A 17,174-nucleotide genomic window follows, 5' to 3' on the forward strand; every position below is an offset into this window, starting at 1 on the left:
TAAACTTGCAAGATGTATTTCACTACTAAATGGCTCATAAAATCACACAGTTTAAAATGTATGTTTTTCATTTTAGATTTAATCTTTTTTATGTTGAGTGCTTGAGCATTACTGCAGCTACAGCTCTGAGTCTTGTGATGGTGCTTGAATAGCTTCTACTCTGGAGGATGTGCACATAAATCTCAAAAATATGATGAGTGGTGTTTGAAATCAAGGGTAACAATGCAACTAAAATTTGCATGAGAAGGGTTCAACTCAAGTCTGATCACCAGTGACTATGTAATGAAAATGCTGAGTGGACACCAAAGCCTTATGTAGTATGGTGGATATTTATGCTCCAGTCCTTAGGAGGACACAACGCTCCTGGCTCCCAGTTTTGTGGAAATAGGGGCATTTGTGCCTGACCCCATAAGAATCTGTGCTCGTTGGGAGAGGGTTGTTTCATATTCATGAATCAGAAGGGATAGACCTCCTATAAAGGATGGTGGGAAATATGAATACAAGCAGTGCCTGCTTTCACATCATGTCCTTAGTTTTCCTTGGTGGTGGTTCCCTCGGCATGCTATTCTTTGGGTCACAGCACATTTAATTTTCAGCAGTGAGTGAGCGTTGTGCTGGCTTCTTACACATACCTGCCAGCAAGTTCTGCCTGCTGCTTTGCCACTTGCTCTCGAGGTGGCAAACAAGCTTTTTATTCCTGAGCAAGCTCTTTCAGTGCTGGATGAAAAATGTAGTGTATGGGAAATTACTTCAACTGAGAAGCAAAGTTCTGCCGAGGGGAAAATTTTCACGCTGGAAGTCTGTCATAAAATATGAGTTGCTGTGATGGGTGAATTTATAAATTGCTGTCAAACCGGTGCTGAATGGTGTTAATATGGTTGTTTAGGGCAGTGCTCATTTAATTATTAAGTGTTATGATACAATATCATTATTTCTCTTGGATCTATCTTCTTTTATTTAATGTGCTTTCTGCTGCTGGGATTTTCAGGCAGCTAAGTCTACACAAAACCTTCTCCTTTGAACGTGACACTGAAGAATTATTTCTATGTCAGATTCACCAGGAGGCCACACTGCTACTGTAGAAACAAATACACTGTGTAAAATTGCATCTGTTTCTTGTGGATATAAAAGCACAGTGCAATGAGTGAGGAGTTTCTGGAGTAACTTTTAAGCCCTCCAAAGCACATCTCTCTGAGGGCTGGGATATTAGAGGTGTTAAGTGAAGAGTTCAAGAAGAACTTGTAGCTGAAAGCCTGGACTGAATTTCATCTCATAGAATACCCTGGGAACCAGGTTATTTCAGACCACAGACATAGGGTGGAGAGTATGCTATCTTCTGGAAGTACCAGTGGGTCTCCCAGTAGGATGGATGGATGCAGTTTTTCCTCTCACCCACAAGATAGCTTGGTCAGGCTCACATTGATAACCATGAGTTTTGATTTTTATTATTATTTTTTTCAATGTGGCCAAAGAACACCAATGCCACTACCATCATTTTACTCGCTTCCCTTTCATCCTGATTTTCCTAAGTGTGGGAGTTCGGACAATGTGCAAAATGATAGATTTTTGCAATATCTCAGTCCAGGGAGCGTGGCCTATGTGCTCCTCTATTTGAGACTCTTGGCAGCAAGATCCCCATATTTGTGCTTTAAATAAAAAGTGCAGTTTCTCATCACTCTTTTCTGACCCTGGAGCAGTAGAAGCAATCTGTTCTCGCAGAGAAACACTGAAGCTGTGTGGAGCTGGAACAAATATAGAAATGGATTTCTGTTACAATTCTGTGGAAAATTTTGAGGGAAAAAAAAAATGTTTTTTGAGGCAAGTCTGGAGCAAAAAGAATTTTTTGAATGGCCAGAACGCCAACGTTTCTGAATCACCAAAAGGGCAGTGCTTTGGAGAAAAGGCTACATGTTTCGATGACAGATGGAGAGCAATAATTGGGAAATAAAAACAATATTTACTAAACTAGGTAGTTTATACTAGAATTAGTAAAAACTAACCAAGGAATTTCAAACCTTCAGGGACAATGACTTGATATAGTTGGTGTAATCATTGTTATTGACAGGGTTGCTTATATGTGGTTTTCTGTTTTTAGAACATGCAGCTTAACGTGGCAATAGAGGAGGAGGATAGGGAAAGCAAGCAATAGTGTTATGGTCCATCTTAGGAGAGGTGACACGTATAGTAACACTCTGAGTAATAGCCTTCTATTGACATAAATTTGTTAAAAAATTAAAATAACAATAAAAAACATAGATTTTCAGTTTTATAGCTGTTTCATGGAGATGTGTGGTAAGCAGTTTTTGATTCAGTGCTCAAACCTAAAGGTAGGAAATTTGGGATTAAACCAACAGTTTCAACAAGAGGAAAAAGAAATCTTCCTTTTAGCTGTACGTTTTAGTTTGAAACCTTCTAAATGAGCAAGCTGTCTTTTTTTCCCCCCATCTGAAGTGCTAATTAGTTGATATATGTTTTGAAGAACACTGAAAATCAATCAAAACTAAAAAATATACATTATTTTCTTTTTAAAAATATTGAAATGAAATATTATCAACCCCTTAATTACTGCTTTTTGGCTGAAGGCATTAGTGGAAATTATCCATGTGTCACAAAGACAGTTTGAAAGCTGCAGTGTCAGCTCATATGTTGAGGACTGAGCAGATGAGCAAGTCTAGGTCCACTGACCTCCGAGTATTATGGCAGTGAGACCAAAGTGTGATATTGCATTACATGCAGATCTGATGTTGATGTATTTAGAATGGTGCTGAAAAGTTGTGCAAAATGCTAAAAAGATGATTCATGAAGTGGACAAGTCACACGTGATGTTGAAACTACTTTAAAAATGATTTCTGCGTTATGAATTGTATTATTTTTAACAAATAATATTTTTCTTTCTCCTCTATTAAGACTCCCAAAAATGTTCAGCATCTCCGCTTTTGCAAACTGAGGCTTTACTAAACTTAACTTTACAGACTTCATATTTTTTTACAGCATTAACAGGATTTAGTGCATGGACTTCATCGTGCTTCTGATGACTGAATTAGCTTGCTCATTAACCACTGGACAGCTGATTAATTGTTCACTGATTTTTTATTTTTTTTCCCTTTCAGATTTATGATGAATGTGACTTGGGAAGGTAAGGATTTGTCCTTCACTGCCGATGGTTATCAGGCACACCCCAGGCTGGTGGTGATCGTACTGAACAAAGATCGTGTGTGGGAGAAGGTGAGTGTCATCTGTAGGTAAAGGACATAGGAGACTTGACAGAACCATATTAAAGATGAGCAGACAGATTAATATCACGCACATCAGTGATGATATTCTGCTGTAGCAGGTTTGTCACAACAGTTGAGAGAAGGTAATTTTGCTTTATTCTGAGTAGGTCTAAGGAATTTTAATGAGGAAAGCAATGTATCAGTGAAGAGATACCACATGGATTTCAGGTTATTATGAAATGCACCTTTTGTTTCTCTAGCACAATTTAGCCAGCTAGAATGGGTGAAAAATTTCCTGAAACTTGGACCTTAAGTGTCTAAGTTTGCATGGAGATTTTGTATCTTGACATAGTCCAGGAACTGTACAGAAAAGTCCTTTTACTTGCTTGTTGGGATTTTTCAACAGACTTTAAGCAGATTTTATTCTCAATTTTGGCTCTGATGTTTTGCAGGATAGTTGTGATACCATGTGTTAAAAACCAACACCTTAGTATTTGTTTGCACTGTGGGAAAAAATACAGATGTATCATACCTTCTGATCTATTTTAAATTCATAAAGCATGACTGTGCGTTATCTAAATTGCTGCTGAAATCTTTGAACTCTTTTGTCTGATAGTTTTAGGATCTCATAAATCCAATTCTTTTTTGTAAGGCTGTCAGGTTCTTCATGATGTTGAATAATAATGACAAAATAAGAATTATTTGATGTAGGACATCTCTGTAAATATGCTAGTCATGCAAAACATAGAGAGTAGTCCTAGATTATGCTGTGTGCTTCTTGACATTCATTTGATGCAGATATAATTCTCTGGATAAATTTAATTCTACCCGAATGTGTCAGTTGGAATCGTTGGAGAATCTCTTGCTTAGTATCCATTATGCCAATTACTTATCTAATTTTAAAATTCTGCAACAGTCTCCATATCACATATAATGTTCTGGAGAAGTATTATCCTAGATGAGAAATATTAGTGTGGCACTGAGGGTAAAAAACGGGTACATATAGGTAGACAACAGTGCTCATGGTGTCATAAATTTATTTTGGATCTTGATACTTCTCTAAGGAGAGCACTCACCCGACATGGTGACAATATGTCCAAGAAATAACTTGAGCCACTTTTAACCTTTGGGTTTTTCCTATATGAGAGCATGGATGTTTCAGTCCAGTTTTGCTGTAGCTAATTGAGCATATTGTATGACAGCAGTGTACACTCCACCTACAGCACTGGACTACAAAGCTCTCTGTAGGATGAGACCTCAGTTTTCATCTGGTGCGTATGAGGTGATTTTAGAAGGAAAAAGAGTGACTGAGAGGATACTGCTGCCCAGAAAATGTTATGCATCTACTCCTAGATTCTACCTAGATTTAGAGCCCTTTTGGTAGAGGCCAGATGAGATATTTTGGTAGAGGCAGCCTGCCCCTAGCTGCATTTTTGTCTGCTTCTCTATCGTAGGACTATGGGAAAGCAGCCAGGTTTAATTATGTCAGAGCAGAGAAGTGAAAGGCAGCCAAGAACGGGCTGTCACCACCAGAATTATTCCTCTGACCACAAGCTGATCCCTGCCTCCGTGGATGAAGACAAATAAACTGACTAATCAATTATCCTGGCAAGCTGGAGGCAACTCTCAGCTGTATCGGAGCACCCCACATTAATAGCAGAATTTCACCCTGCTCTTCAGAAATAACAGAAATGTTCCTCTGATTAGACACACAAGCAGATTCTTGCCCACCCCACGTTTATTTGAACATCTCTGTAGTGCCGTACTGATGTTCTTTCCAAGTTTCTTTCCTCACTTCTTATCTCATAGGAAAAAGGAGAAAGAAATTGGCTTTCTCACTGCACTGTTTTGCTCAGTTTCAAAACTGACATCTGTGGTCCAATATTTCCTGCTTTGAGTTTCCTGACAAGTGCACGCATTTACTTCTGATTGCAGTATTTCAGTTAGTATCACAGAATTGTTTTACTGAAGTCTTATTAAATATTCACAGTCATAGATGGAAAACATAAATCCTAGAATCTAATTAAATGATTTGCTCATGTGAAAAACTGCCAATGCAACAGTCTGCTAATCCTTGTAATATAACTAATGTACACAGAAGTTTTGAGTACTTGCTCTATTATTTATGTAGGAAAGAGTAATTGTGTTTTATGTGAAGATTTTTTTTTGTCCAGTATCCTCTTGAAAGTACAAGATTTAATATGAAAACTCAATTTTCTTTGGTTTTAGGTAATAATCTGTTTTTATTTAAGCACAGTTTTCCTTGGTCTCAAAATTGATATACTTGAATCAGGGCTTGAGGTTATAGAAAATTCGTTCAAGCACAATTGAAGAACATACATCTTACCCCTAGGAAAATAAGCTCATTTTTCCACTGCAGATGACTCAGTATCAAAACTTCGAAATAGAAACTTTACATATAAATGGGATTGGCTGAGGAATTTGTCCCATATCTGATTCTGAAAAAAGCTGGTTGGATGATAATAGTTTGAAGACTGAAAATCACTTTTGGGCATGTTCTGCAGGCATCCAGCAAGATATTTTGACAGATCATTGAGCAGCTGCTCAAACTTTTGACATCAACATTCATATTCTCCCTTCTAATCTTGACAGGCAACAGGGTTGTTGTTCTCAGACAAGAGATTTTTAAGAAGACAAGCTTAATGTTTCAATGAAACTTAATATATTTGCCACTGCTGCCCAGTGATCACCAAAGCTCTGCAGCAACACTGTCTTAAACTGAAGAAAATCTTAAGGTCCATCAGTACCAGCTGCACGTTCCCCATTAAGCTCATCTCAGTGCAGAGTGACCTTTCTGTTTCACCTTACTGCTCATTGAGTTCCAAACTTCACAGGCTATTAGTTTTTGTTTTATTTTGGGTTTTTTTTCCTCCTTAAATTGGGAAAATTAATTGACATAAAACCAATCAACCCAATATTAAAATCATATACTGGAATATAAATAGCAGTAGCAGAATCAGATTAACTTTAATTAGCTGTGTGTATGATGTATGTTAAATAAGGTTGGGAGTACTGTGTTCCATTTACAGATAATCACGTTCTGTGTGTAAAGATGAGTTCCAGAATAAAAGAAGTTTTCTTGGTGCTCTCCAATTAATACAGGTGAAGTTAGCTTGAGGATTTCAGTATTTTCTTCTCTCTTCTGAGAACTAAATGTTGGACCAACACTGACTGAAGTTGTAGATCTGTGATTTATTCTTTGCTTTGGTGAGCATGAGTGCAGTAGGCAAGTTACAGTAATGGAAGAACTATCACTAATCTCCAAGTTTATTCTAAATGTAACCAAAGATTTTAAACTTTCTTATTAATGCAGGAATTAATGTAGAACTTGAATTTGTCTGATAAACTAACATATACCAGATTTGCAAGCCCTGTATGAGGTTGTATGTGTTTATATCTAGGAAGGAATGAGTAGGCAGAGAGTGCGTGATTCCTGCCTGGAATAAATGGACCAAGGTCTTCACAGAGAGCTCCATTTGTCTACTGACATCCACTTTCATGTGGCTAAGGAAAGACAACTATGAAATGGCATAGATGAAACTTCACTGGACAAAAACTGGAAAGCCTAACACTTGGTCAGATTTCTGACAGTTTTTTTCAAAGAACTGTGATCATAAACCATCACTGAGATGTTACAGGGTGTTTTTTGGGAACTTGTGTGCGAAGTTAGGTTCATGACAGCTGAAGGATCATTCCAGGGAGACCTTGTGATGGCCTTCCAGTACCTGAAGGGGCCTAAAAGAAGGATGAGAAGGGACTCTGGCAGGGAGTGTAGTGATAGAAGGAGGAGCAATGATTTGAAACTAAAAGAAAGTAAATTTAGATCAGAAATTAGGAAGAAATTCTTTACTCAGAGGGTGGGTAAGGCACGGGCACCAGCTGCCCAGAGAAGCTATGGATGCCCCATCCCTGGAATTGCTCAGTGCCAGGATGGGGGAGGCCCTGAGCAGCCTGGTCCAGTTGGAGGTACACCTGGCAGGTATTATGGCAGGTGCTTGGAGCTAGACCATCTTTAAGGTCACCTTTAACTCAAACTGTACTATAATCCTATGATAATGATGTCTTGGGATAGACATTTGCTAACATTTATAAGTAAATATGTCTACATGAACTACAGTGCATGATCTAATGCTGTACCATTTGTCAGTAGTTATGTGGCCTAAGCTGATGCTCATAGCAGATGCAGCATGCCCTTAACATGTCAGGTTGTTTTTTCCTTATTTCATTCTTGTCAATTAGGGTATTTAGTCTTACTGTAACATCCCTATATTGGTACTGCTGAGTGAAAGTTGTTTGTATGTTATTTCTGTGTCACTGAGCTTTAATTTGGTCAACGGAAAGGCCTTTCAGCTTTTTCTGTGCTGGATTTTTTGAATTACAGCAATTATTATGCACCATTTCTTAATGTCCTGTATTCCAAAAAATGATTATTCCTTTCTTATTTCTACTTTTCTTCCTTCCTGTTTGTTTATAATCTCTGTGGGTATTTAATTTTCCTATGAGCCCTGATGGCCGTGGTCTTGGTGCTTTCCTGTCAGTGTAAGGAGCAGCCATAAGGGATGAACAGTACATTTGCATACCCCATGTGAGATTTTGCACTAATTTTTGAAAACTTCAAAGTCTTCAAATGGCCATCTTCAACTAAGGCTGTAAACCATTCCTTATTAATAAGATATGAAAATGCCCATATCATATTTTGTCATTTAAATTAAGAATGTCATTGTGAAATGCAAACCTTGACCAGCATGAAGCAACGCAAAGGTTTGCAACAGAAGGTCTACAACAGATGCTGGTTCTAGAGAAAGGATTTTTCTTGTGTTCTTTGTTCTGCTGCTACTTGTTATTACTATTCTGACAAAGTTGATTTACGCTCCTTAGTTATTGACGTAAGATGTGCCTTGTACATGGAAATGGGTGGCCAAATAAAAGAAACAAATAGTTTTTCTGTAAATCAAGATGAGTTAGATTTTGTATTTGCTCAGCATTATTTTCCTCACGAAAGTGTGACAGATCAAAAAGTATGTTTGCAATATATGTGTGTTCAGCGTAAAAAAAAGAATCAGAGATTTTTTTTTTCCTTTTATTTGGGTAATCCTGTGAGTGCATTTAGCATCTGTGTTGTCGTGTAACATTTTCCCTTACAAAAGGATGATGGCTGCGTATTGCGTACAGCTCCCATCTGCTGGGAAGAGGGTGATAGGACCGAGCTATTTGTTTGTTTTCTCTGAGATGTGCTGGTGTGACAGACTTTCTTTTTGTGCCAAGCTGGCATGCAAAAGAGAATGCTCTGCTCTTTTCTCTCTCTACTCAGAATCTGGCCTTTCTCTGTTTCTCTCATTCCATGAGGGTGTGTGATTAGGGCTATACCAACCATCTACGTGCTATTTAGAGACTTCTTTAGGGTGCAGCAGGAGAGGGGACTCTGCAGTGTACAGTAATGAGTAGTTTTGCTGCTTTTCTTTCTTTCTTAGCTGTATTTCTGTTGCTTTTCTGAAAACCACACCAAATAGTTAATTATTGGCCTCTTCAGCTGTGATTTTCAGAAAATGGATAGGCATGAACAAGGTGACCAAAGTGCATAGTTAATGCATGGTATTTGTAAGGTACTTTAGACAAGAGTGAATGAGACAAGGACCCTGTGGCTGCTAATTCAGGTTGATGTTAAATGAACTCTTCCATGCTCTCTGCTATTTTTTCTTTTTCCTTCTCTGTTAAGCAAATGAGAAAATTCCAGACTGCATAAAAAGAAGAAATAAAGAAGAATGTATATGTTTAAAAGAAATACAGTGATAGATATACACATATTTTTTATAATGGGAGCACTAGTTTTTGCATCTAGACTAGTGAAATAAACTCTTTACCTTTATATGTGAAAGAACTGACTGTATATATGTATCTGTTTATATATTGTAAGAGTTACATGCCTCTGGGCATATATAAGAGGTTTTATAATTTGGGATAGGATCTTTCCCAAAACCAATTCTATTGCTTTCTTTTCAAAAGGAGGTCATCTTCAATATTTCTTTGGGGTTGAGACCACACATTACTGTGTTAGCAATCTAACTAGGAATGACAGAAATTTATCATAAACACCTAGGTATTTCATGGCTTTTCCACAAAGTAGGGTAAAGTTTATTTGGGTTCAGAATATGACAGTTCCATGGGCAGAGAATGTCTTTATTTTTTTTGACATTTTCCTCAGCTTGAATTTTCTGGTTTGAAAACAATGCTGTGTTTATTACTTTTAACTCCGTCTCAGTGCATTTTCGCGTTCTTCCTCTGTTTTTGAGTCTACCAACAGAGAAATACCATAGCATCTGCTGATATTAAGCTCATTTTCAATTTAATTACCCTAGTAATGTTAATTGAATTCTTAGGAGGTCTAGGCAGAATGAGAACTTTCCTAGACATGCTTCTATGGTCTGTTTACTCTAAGTTTTCTGTTTTCTTCTCTATAGTTCAACTTGCTAGAGACTGTAACTATATGTAGTTAATGAGTTTAAGTTTGGAACATAAATCAGAATTTTAGACCTGTCTTTGAACATTTCCGTAGTTCCAGCTTCCATAATACAGAAGTCCAGATACTCCTTCTCTGCTTTATTTAATGCTCAATTAAATGTCTGTCATTCTAACAAAACTCATACTACCAACTATCTACATGAAAGAGATTTTAAAGAACACGTTTTTTTAAAAATAGCTATATTTTTCATGTATTCTACAGGTACCTAGTTGGGCTAAGGAATTGACTTGCCATCAGATGAGATTTTGTAACAGCTCACTGTTGAAGGTGAAGATGACCGTGTGTTACACTTAAATGAAGATTGATTTAAGATATTTTTAATCTTCTAGGAAAGAGGAGAGGGAGGAAAACTGAGCAAACTATATCGATTCATCTACAGTTCCTGTCATTAGGGAGTGGCTGCACCAAGTATAGAAGTTGCATTTTGTTTTGACTTCATTGTGCCTGCCACACCAACCCAAATACTTGAGATTCACCTTAATGCAGATAGAATATGAAACTGGCTGCCTAACATTAACAAGCTGTGCTTTCAGCTGATTCTCTGAGCTAGTAGAAGTGATTCTCTACCTCACACTACGTTTTGAAATCTTAAAAGAATATTTCTATTCTGTTTCAGAGAAAAAAAATTACACTTTCAAATTCAATGGATCAAAATCCAACCAAAAAAAATCAAAACAAAAACCTCAACAAATTAAGGCAGATGAAATTCGTTTACTTAAACTTATCTCTATGTATTGTGATAAACTAGACAGCAAATCCAGAACTGTACATGCAATGTCTTCATTAAAACACCTTTCTTTTTTCTTTTTTTTTACAAGATATTTCAAGTGGTATTTTTATCTTTTGAACAGCAAAAAGTGCCCACTTTCTGATCTGTTCTCTTAAAGAGTAGAGTAGAATAGCTGAAGTGGAAAGGACATTGACAGTTTATCTAGTTCAACTGCCTGACCACTTCAGGCCCAGAGAAACAATTCTTTCAAATTTGCTTCAACTTTCTTTCAAATCCAAATTACTTTCAATTCAATTTAATTCATATTTCTTTCACTTTTTTCTTTCTCCAAGTAGAAAAAAATTCTTTCAGGAAAAGGAGGGCAATGAAAATTATCTTCAGGAAAATACTCTTCTACCCATCTCATAACTTATCAAAATAGAGTTTTGGCAGCCTGGCCTTTGTAGTGTTCTAACTCTCTCACTGACCTCTTGTCTTTGGCTAACTTCTTTTCCAAGCAGTGATGGCTTGAAGTCTGTGAAATAAGTGAAGACTTCTGAATGGCAGAGTTCACTTGAGATTGGTTATGTAGAAGTTGGGATTTCTAGGCTGCAGACATAAAGAATAAGATTCATCACTGTAGTAAGAGGATTTCCACAGTAGAGACAGTGTGTTTCAATGCTATCTGTGACTTTACCACTATTTATTTTTGTATATCTCCCAGTCTTTGATTAGCTGTGCGGGTCTCTGTTAAGAATATGTGGATTTACTGCTTACTCCTTTAGATTCCTGTTTTGTGAAACATAAGAAAGAACAACATTTATTTCCAAATTCTTCATGCAGCTAGTCCAGCCAAGAGTATCTAGCCGCAACTTTGTCCAGTCTACATGTAAGTTCATTACCTGGTTTGGTGTAAAGGCTTCTGGGGCTGTATGCTGCCAGCACTGATCAGAGAGTGGCTTGTGCAGATAAATCATTTTCTGTTAGAAAACAGAGTTGAAGGGTATATGATCTAGTACCAGATCTGGAGGTTGGCAGCCCTGCCTGTGGAGGGGGGTCAGAACTTGATAATCCTTGGGGTCCCTTCTAACCCAAGCCATTCTATGGTTCTATGGTATATTGCCAACAGTGCTTCAAAACATGCAGATTTCCTGAGGCTGCACTGCAATCATTGTGTTGTGCACTGTATTCCTTTACATAACAGCTGTTTGAACCAAAAGATTTAACAGATTTGAGCAACTAATAACTACATTCCATTTCTTGTTTCTTCTTCATGAAATGAGAATGTGTAATCTGCTGACATTTGCTTTTAAAAAATAAAGTATCTAGTAAGTAATTCAGCTTTTCTGTAACTTTTGCATTATGTGGTAGCTAACAAGAAACGTGTAGATATTGAGCCTTTATACTGTCACAATCACCTGTCCTTTTTTTTTTTTTCCCCAGTTGTTTCCTCCTGCTTTGTTATCTGATTCCAGTCAATGAGATTTTATTCTGAATTCTTTGACGGTAAACCATATGAGTCACAATTTGATAACATTAATATCTTCAGAGAAAAACTTGTAACTCCAGGTTAGGCCTGATTGGTGTGTAACAATGGTATCTTCAGTGTCAGTACCTTCATATGATTAATGGTTTACCATAGCCTGCATTGCAATGATTTCCTGGCTGTTTCTTGAATATTTGTATAAGGGATATCAATATCACAAGGTAAGCATACTAATTTAAAAAGGAACCCCTTGAGCCTCCAATCTAGATACTTGGACTTGGTCAGAGGATGACATTTTTAGTTCATTTCATCAGTAGCTTTGATGATCTTAAAGTAGCGTGCTCTGCAAAAAGTGTGCTGCAAGACACTGGAGGCAAATGTTGGAGCTGTCCAGGTTGGTCAGCTATTTCACCGTAACATGGTTTATTCAAATATAGTTCTTGTCTCCCACTAAAAATAGCAGCTGAACTTTTCATATTTTAGTTTTTCTATTTTACATATGAACTTATTCTACTGTCTTCAGAGGTGAAGTCAGGACTTGCATGCCTTTGGTGTCTCAGTTATTTTTCTTTGCTGTCATAGGTAAGTCATTAAAGAGTTTTGAATAAGAACTTAACATTTGAGTTTGCACAGAAATTCTTTCATTTACAAGCAAATCTCTTTATAAAGTTCAGGAATAAAATGGAAATGTGTTATGACCAGTTTTTCCCACCTAAGTATGTGAAACTTTTTCATGCGTTCAAAATTGATGCTGATTGGATATAGTCCTAGATCTGAATTTTCCGTAAGTGACACAAATGCTGATCTTGCAAGATAGCAAAATATGGATTTAATTTCATAAATTCTCTGAATTTCAGCAGGAACATATTAATGTTTCAGTTTTACTTAATCTGCAGCTTTTCTCTGTCATTTCAACTCTTCACCTTTTAAAAATTGATACCATCAATTGCACAAGGATGTTGAAAGAACTAAATAATATATGAGGTTACAAAACACTGTGTAAATAATTAATACCATTCAGATTCTTATTAGCTGTACTACCATTAGTTCTGTGGAGGCTGAAAGGCTTCTAATGTAACTATAAAAATCTTAGTGTATTTTGACTATGTGTTTTAATTGCAGAAAGCTAAGTTCTTACTCTCCATTTATAATAAATAAGAAAAAAGTGTTTTGATCATTCAGAAATGTAGCTGAATGGTAGAAAGAAGTGCAACATGTGTTCTTCAACACCATTACCAAATAAAGATGAAAACTGTTCAACTATGAGTCCAGCATCAGTGACAGAGCACATCCAATGTTCATGCTAACTATTTAAATCAGGACAAGCAAATCCAACACAAATATTACCCAAACAAAAGGAGTGAGTAATTACTCTTCCTAATTACTCTTCCTTATTTGCCATTTTCCCACCAGCAAGGCTCCTCAGGAATATTCTGCCATTGTTCATTACATTGAAATCTTCATCTTGTACTTCTTTTTTGCCATTGTGCTTTCTGACTCTGTGTGTCCCTCACTGCACTGTGGGATGACCTGCAATGCTTGTGAGATCTGTGCCTCTCTGAAGCCCAGGTGAATTCAGTGTGCTGGCAATACAGCAGCAGAATTCTTCAGAGAGAATGGTGATGCTCCTGAGGCCTGAGGGAAGGTCTTAATTATTTTTTGACACTGATACAATAAGAGACTATGGAGGTGGATCTGTGGAAAAAGCAGATGTTTGGATTTTAGAGACTTAATCAACATAACACTTCTGTAGAGATGCAGCTACCTAAAAAATGAGCATTTCCCCATGTTCAGCTCCTTAAAAACATCACTGATTATATCCTTCTCAGAACAATAAAAGGGCAATTGCTTTAAGTAAAGTATTGAAATATGTCATGATTCCTGCTTTAACAACAAAACAGCCACTGTATTTTTGATGGGATCAGATAAGTGCATATCACAGTGGGCTTTTTGTGTTCCTTTTGGTCTGGTGTGACAGTGATGCACACTGGAGATGCTTCCAGAGTCTTTACCAGGACATGCAGAACGGCACTGCACTGCTCTTGCCACATTCCTGGACACCCAAGGGCAATTGAGCCCCAGTCATCATGGTTTTGTTACTGCTGTTTGGAATAGGCAGGCACATTTTCCACTGTTGTACTCAGTGTGTTTGTTGTCTGGTAGAAGGCTCTGGCTAGAGCCTCCTGGCTTATTTATGGTGTAGCCATCAATGATGCTGTCTAAGCTGACATAAAGCAGCACAGGCCCTGCTGTGAATGAGATTATGTACCAGAACTTGGCGATCAAACAGTTTTTTGCAATATAACTGTCTTGTAGAGTTAAGTACATTTGTTTTCCTGTGCATGGAATTGTTTTTCTCAAAGGCTACATCCGTTGTGTTTTGATTAAATTACATACTAGAACTGTAAGTAATATAATTTCAGTGCCTGGTTCCTGCTGGTTTAGAGTTCCTCATTCTCTTGGGATATTTTGAATTTCCTAATTTAAGTGTATAAAGATTTGGCATTTCCACCTCTTACTTTAAAGTTCAGCAAAACATCTTGGGTTAGAAACGGGACAGAAAGGAAACTGCAAAGGGCACATATTTGTCTACTTCTGTAAATGGGAAGAGATACAAATTATGTTATTTGGGCACTTTTGCAATTCATTTTAAAGTCTTTAGAAGACCAAAGGGAAGAAAAAATTTAATACAGTCTTTTTTTAGCATCTGAGACTGTCATTGTATCATTAATTCCCACTATTTTCCTTGCAAAACAAATATTTCACCAGTCTCATGATTATGTTGTAATTTGTTTAGCTTAAGTAACTGAAGGATTATTAAAATGTATTGGTTTATAAATTATGTGGACTGGTAGCTCATTTATATAATCTGTCATTACCGCTTGGGTAAACTGCAATTAGATTTACAGATACAAAGTAGTTAAAAATGCTAGAGCTTTCAAAATATTTAAATCATTTTTTAATCATTTGCCCACTGCTGGTGTTCTGGCAGTGGAAAAAAATACTGGTTCATTAGGGCTGGGTAATTTATAATAGTAAATAAGATAATTTATAATAGTAAATATATAATTTAAAAGTAAAACTGGACATGCTCCCCACAAGTCCTAAAACAATATATTTACCCTAACACTAAAGGTTTGTTTGATTAGTTGCTAAACTTTTTGAATTATTTGGCAGTAATTAAGGCAGAATGTATTATTTCTACTAAGAACCATGTCATGTGGAATTATGCTTCTGTTCTGTTTAGTTTGGCCCAGCTCAGAAATCCCAGGACTAGGCAAAATGCTTTAGCAATGCGTTCTCAAATGTGAAGCCTTCTCTAACATGTGAAGTAATTTCTGTAGGGAAGATATAAGTTAAGAAAAGATAAGATATAAGACAAACAAGCAAGCAGATGTGAGTAGCCTGTGTATCTTGGGTTTTTCAGGTGGGGAAATGGGAGAACAACTCACTGAGCCTGAAATACTCTGTCTGGCCAAGGTACAGTTCCTTTGCAGACAGTGATCCAGATGATAACCACCTGAGTATCGTCACCCTGGAGGAGGCTCCCTTTGTCATCGTTGAAGATGTGGATCCTTTGATGGAAAGCTGCCAAAAAAACACTGTGCCATGTCGTAAATTTGTCAAAATTAAGTAAGTAAATCATTACATTTTTCTAAAGTGCAAAAGATGCACCCTCATTTTCTTTATTTATTTTCCCTTATTTCTTTTCTTGTATATATTTTTTGATAATCTGCTATTTTTTCTCTTGCTTTTCATTCCGTATTTCTCTTCCTCTTTCTCCCTTTCACATACAGTGTACTTCCTTTTTAATAAGCTGGAAGGTTCTAGTTATAAACTTGTAAGTGACATTGAATTAATTACATGATAATCAGTTTACAGCAAATTTGAATTGAACTAGAACTAGCCCTTCTCAGTCTCATGAAAGAAGAGAGTGTACCTAAAATTGGACTGATTTAATGAGTCCTCTTTGAATTGTTTCCTGTCATGTTGAAATGTGCCCACTTGAATAACTTTAATTAGTTTACAGAAATTCCTTTTATTGAAAACAGCATCTTTATGCTTAAGTTTGGTACAGGAGAAACTACTCCAGAATAAAATACTGCTATGACAGAGAAAAGTCCTCTGCTTTCATTGCTCCAATTTTGGAGCAATTCTTAAAAATTGGTGAAACATCTGTCACTGAGTAATTGCCAGTGCTTCTTCACCCGATCTGTGCTTCAGTCTTTATATTTCTGGAATTAATATAATAACATTTTTTCATTGGATAGGTGCTAGGAGATTTAGTCTATATTTTGAAGATTTCTAGAAATTGCTCAGTAGTTCCTGAGGTCCAGAAAAATATTTCATTTACATAATTGAACTTATTTCAGATCTGAATTTCTTCAAAGTCAGTAAAGTATTGCCTTGATCTCTGAGGAAACTCAGACTGAAAAGTGCTAGAGGCCGTAGAGCTTTTCTAAAACAATAGAAAGAAAATCCTTATCTAAGATCTACATGGCTGATCTCAGTTTGAGACTCTAGTTTACTGTTGGTAAGGCTTGTCTAACCTTCCTGAGTGGTCTTGGCATCCCAAGGTAGCTGAAAGTCACTTTCTTAAATTGCAGCAAAATGTGCAGCATCCACTTTCAGTACTGAGAACTGCTGCACCTTTATTCAGCTTACATGATGGGCAGTTCTGTAATTACTAAATTCCATGTGATCTTATGTCTCGAGAGTAAAAAAAAAAAGACTTAACCTAAATTGAGGACACATCACTAAGTGGAGACTGTGATGAAGTCCAGCATGCCACACACTGCAGCAGGAAGCACACCAATATCTTCTCCTTAGCTCTTGTCAAGCCACTCCAGTGTGATTAGGATGAGCTGCAAGGACTGTATAAAGCATTCTATTGTTTATTTCTCCAACATTTCAGAAAAACGTGGTCACTCAGAAATAGGAAAAAGTGTTGTTTTACAGTGTGCTGAATCTTGCTTTTGTGGTGGTTCTTTTTCCCCCAGAAGAAATGTTTATGTCTCTCCTTTTGACAGCAACTCAACTAATGAGGGAACTAATGTAAAGAAGTGCTGCAAAGGATTCTGCATTGATATCTTGAAGAAGTTGTCTAAAACTGTCAAGTTCACATACGACCTGTACTTGGTGACTAACGGGAAGCATGGCAAAAAAGTCAATAATGTGTGGAATGGAATGATTGGTGAAGTAAGTTCTGTTAGGTAAAAGAGC

The 17,174-nt window shown here is 36.9% G+C and overlaps 1 protein-coding gene across 1 annotated transcript in view; it reads left to right on the forward strand.

Annotated features, from left to right (window-relative positions):
• The window catches only part of LOC100549076 (glutamate receptor ionotropic, NMDA 2A-like), a 93,670-nt gene that overhangs the window by 6,220 nt on the left and 70,276 nt on the right, over positions 1-17,174 (forward strand). Inside the window, exons 2-4 of the mRNA XM_031555775.1 lie at positions 3,111-3,225; positions 15,379-15,584; positions 16,982-17,150. Coding sequence (XP_031411635.1) covers positions 3,111-3,225; positions 15,379-15,584; positions 16,982-17,150 — 490 coding nt within the window. The remainder of the gene's footprint in view (positions 1-3,110; positions 3,226-15,378; positions 15,585-16,981; positions 17,151-17,174) is intronic.

Source organism: Meleagris gallopavo, chromosome 16 (assembly GCF_000146605.3).
Source record: "Meleagris gallopavo isolate NT-WF06-2002-E0010 breed Aviagen turkey brand Nicholas breeding stock chromosome 16, Turkey_5.1, whole genome shotgun sequence".
Taxonomy (NCBI): Eukaryota; Metazoa; Chordata; class Aves; order Galliformes; family Phasianidae; genus Meleagris; species Meleagris gallopavo.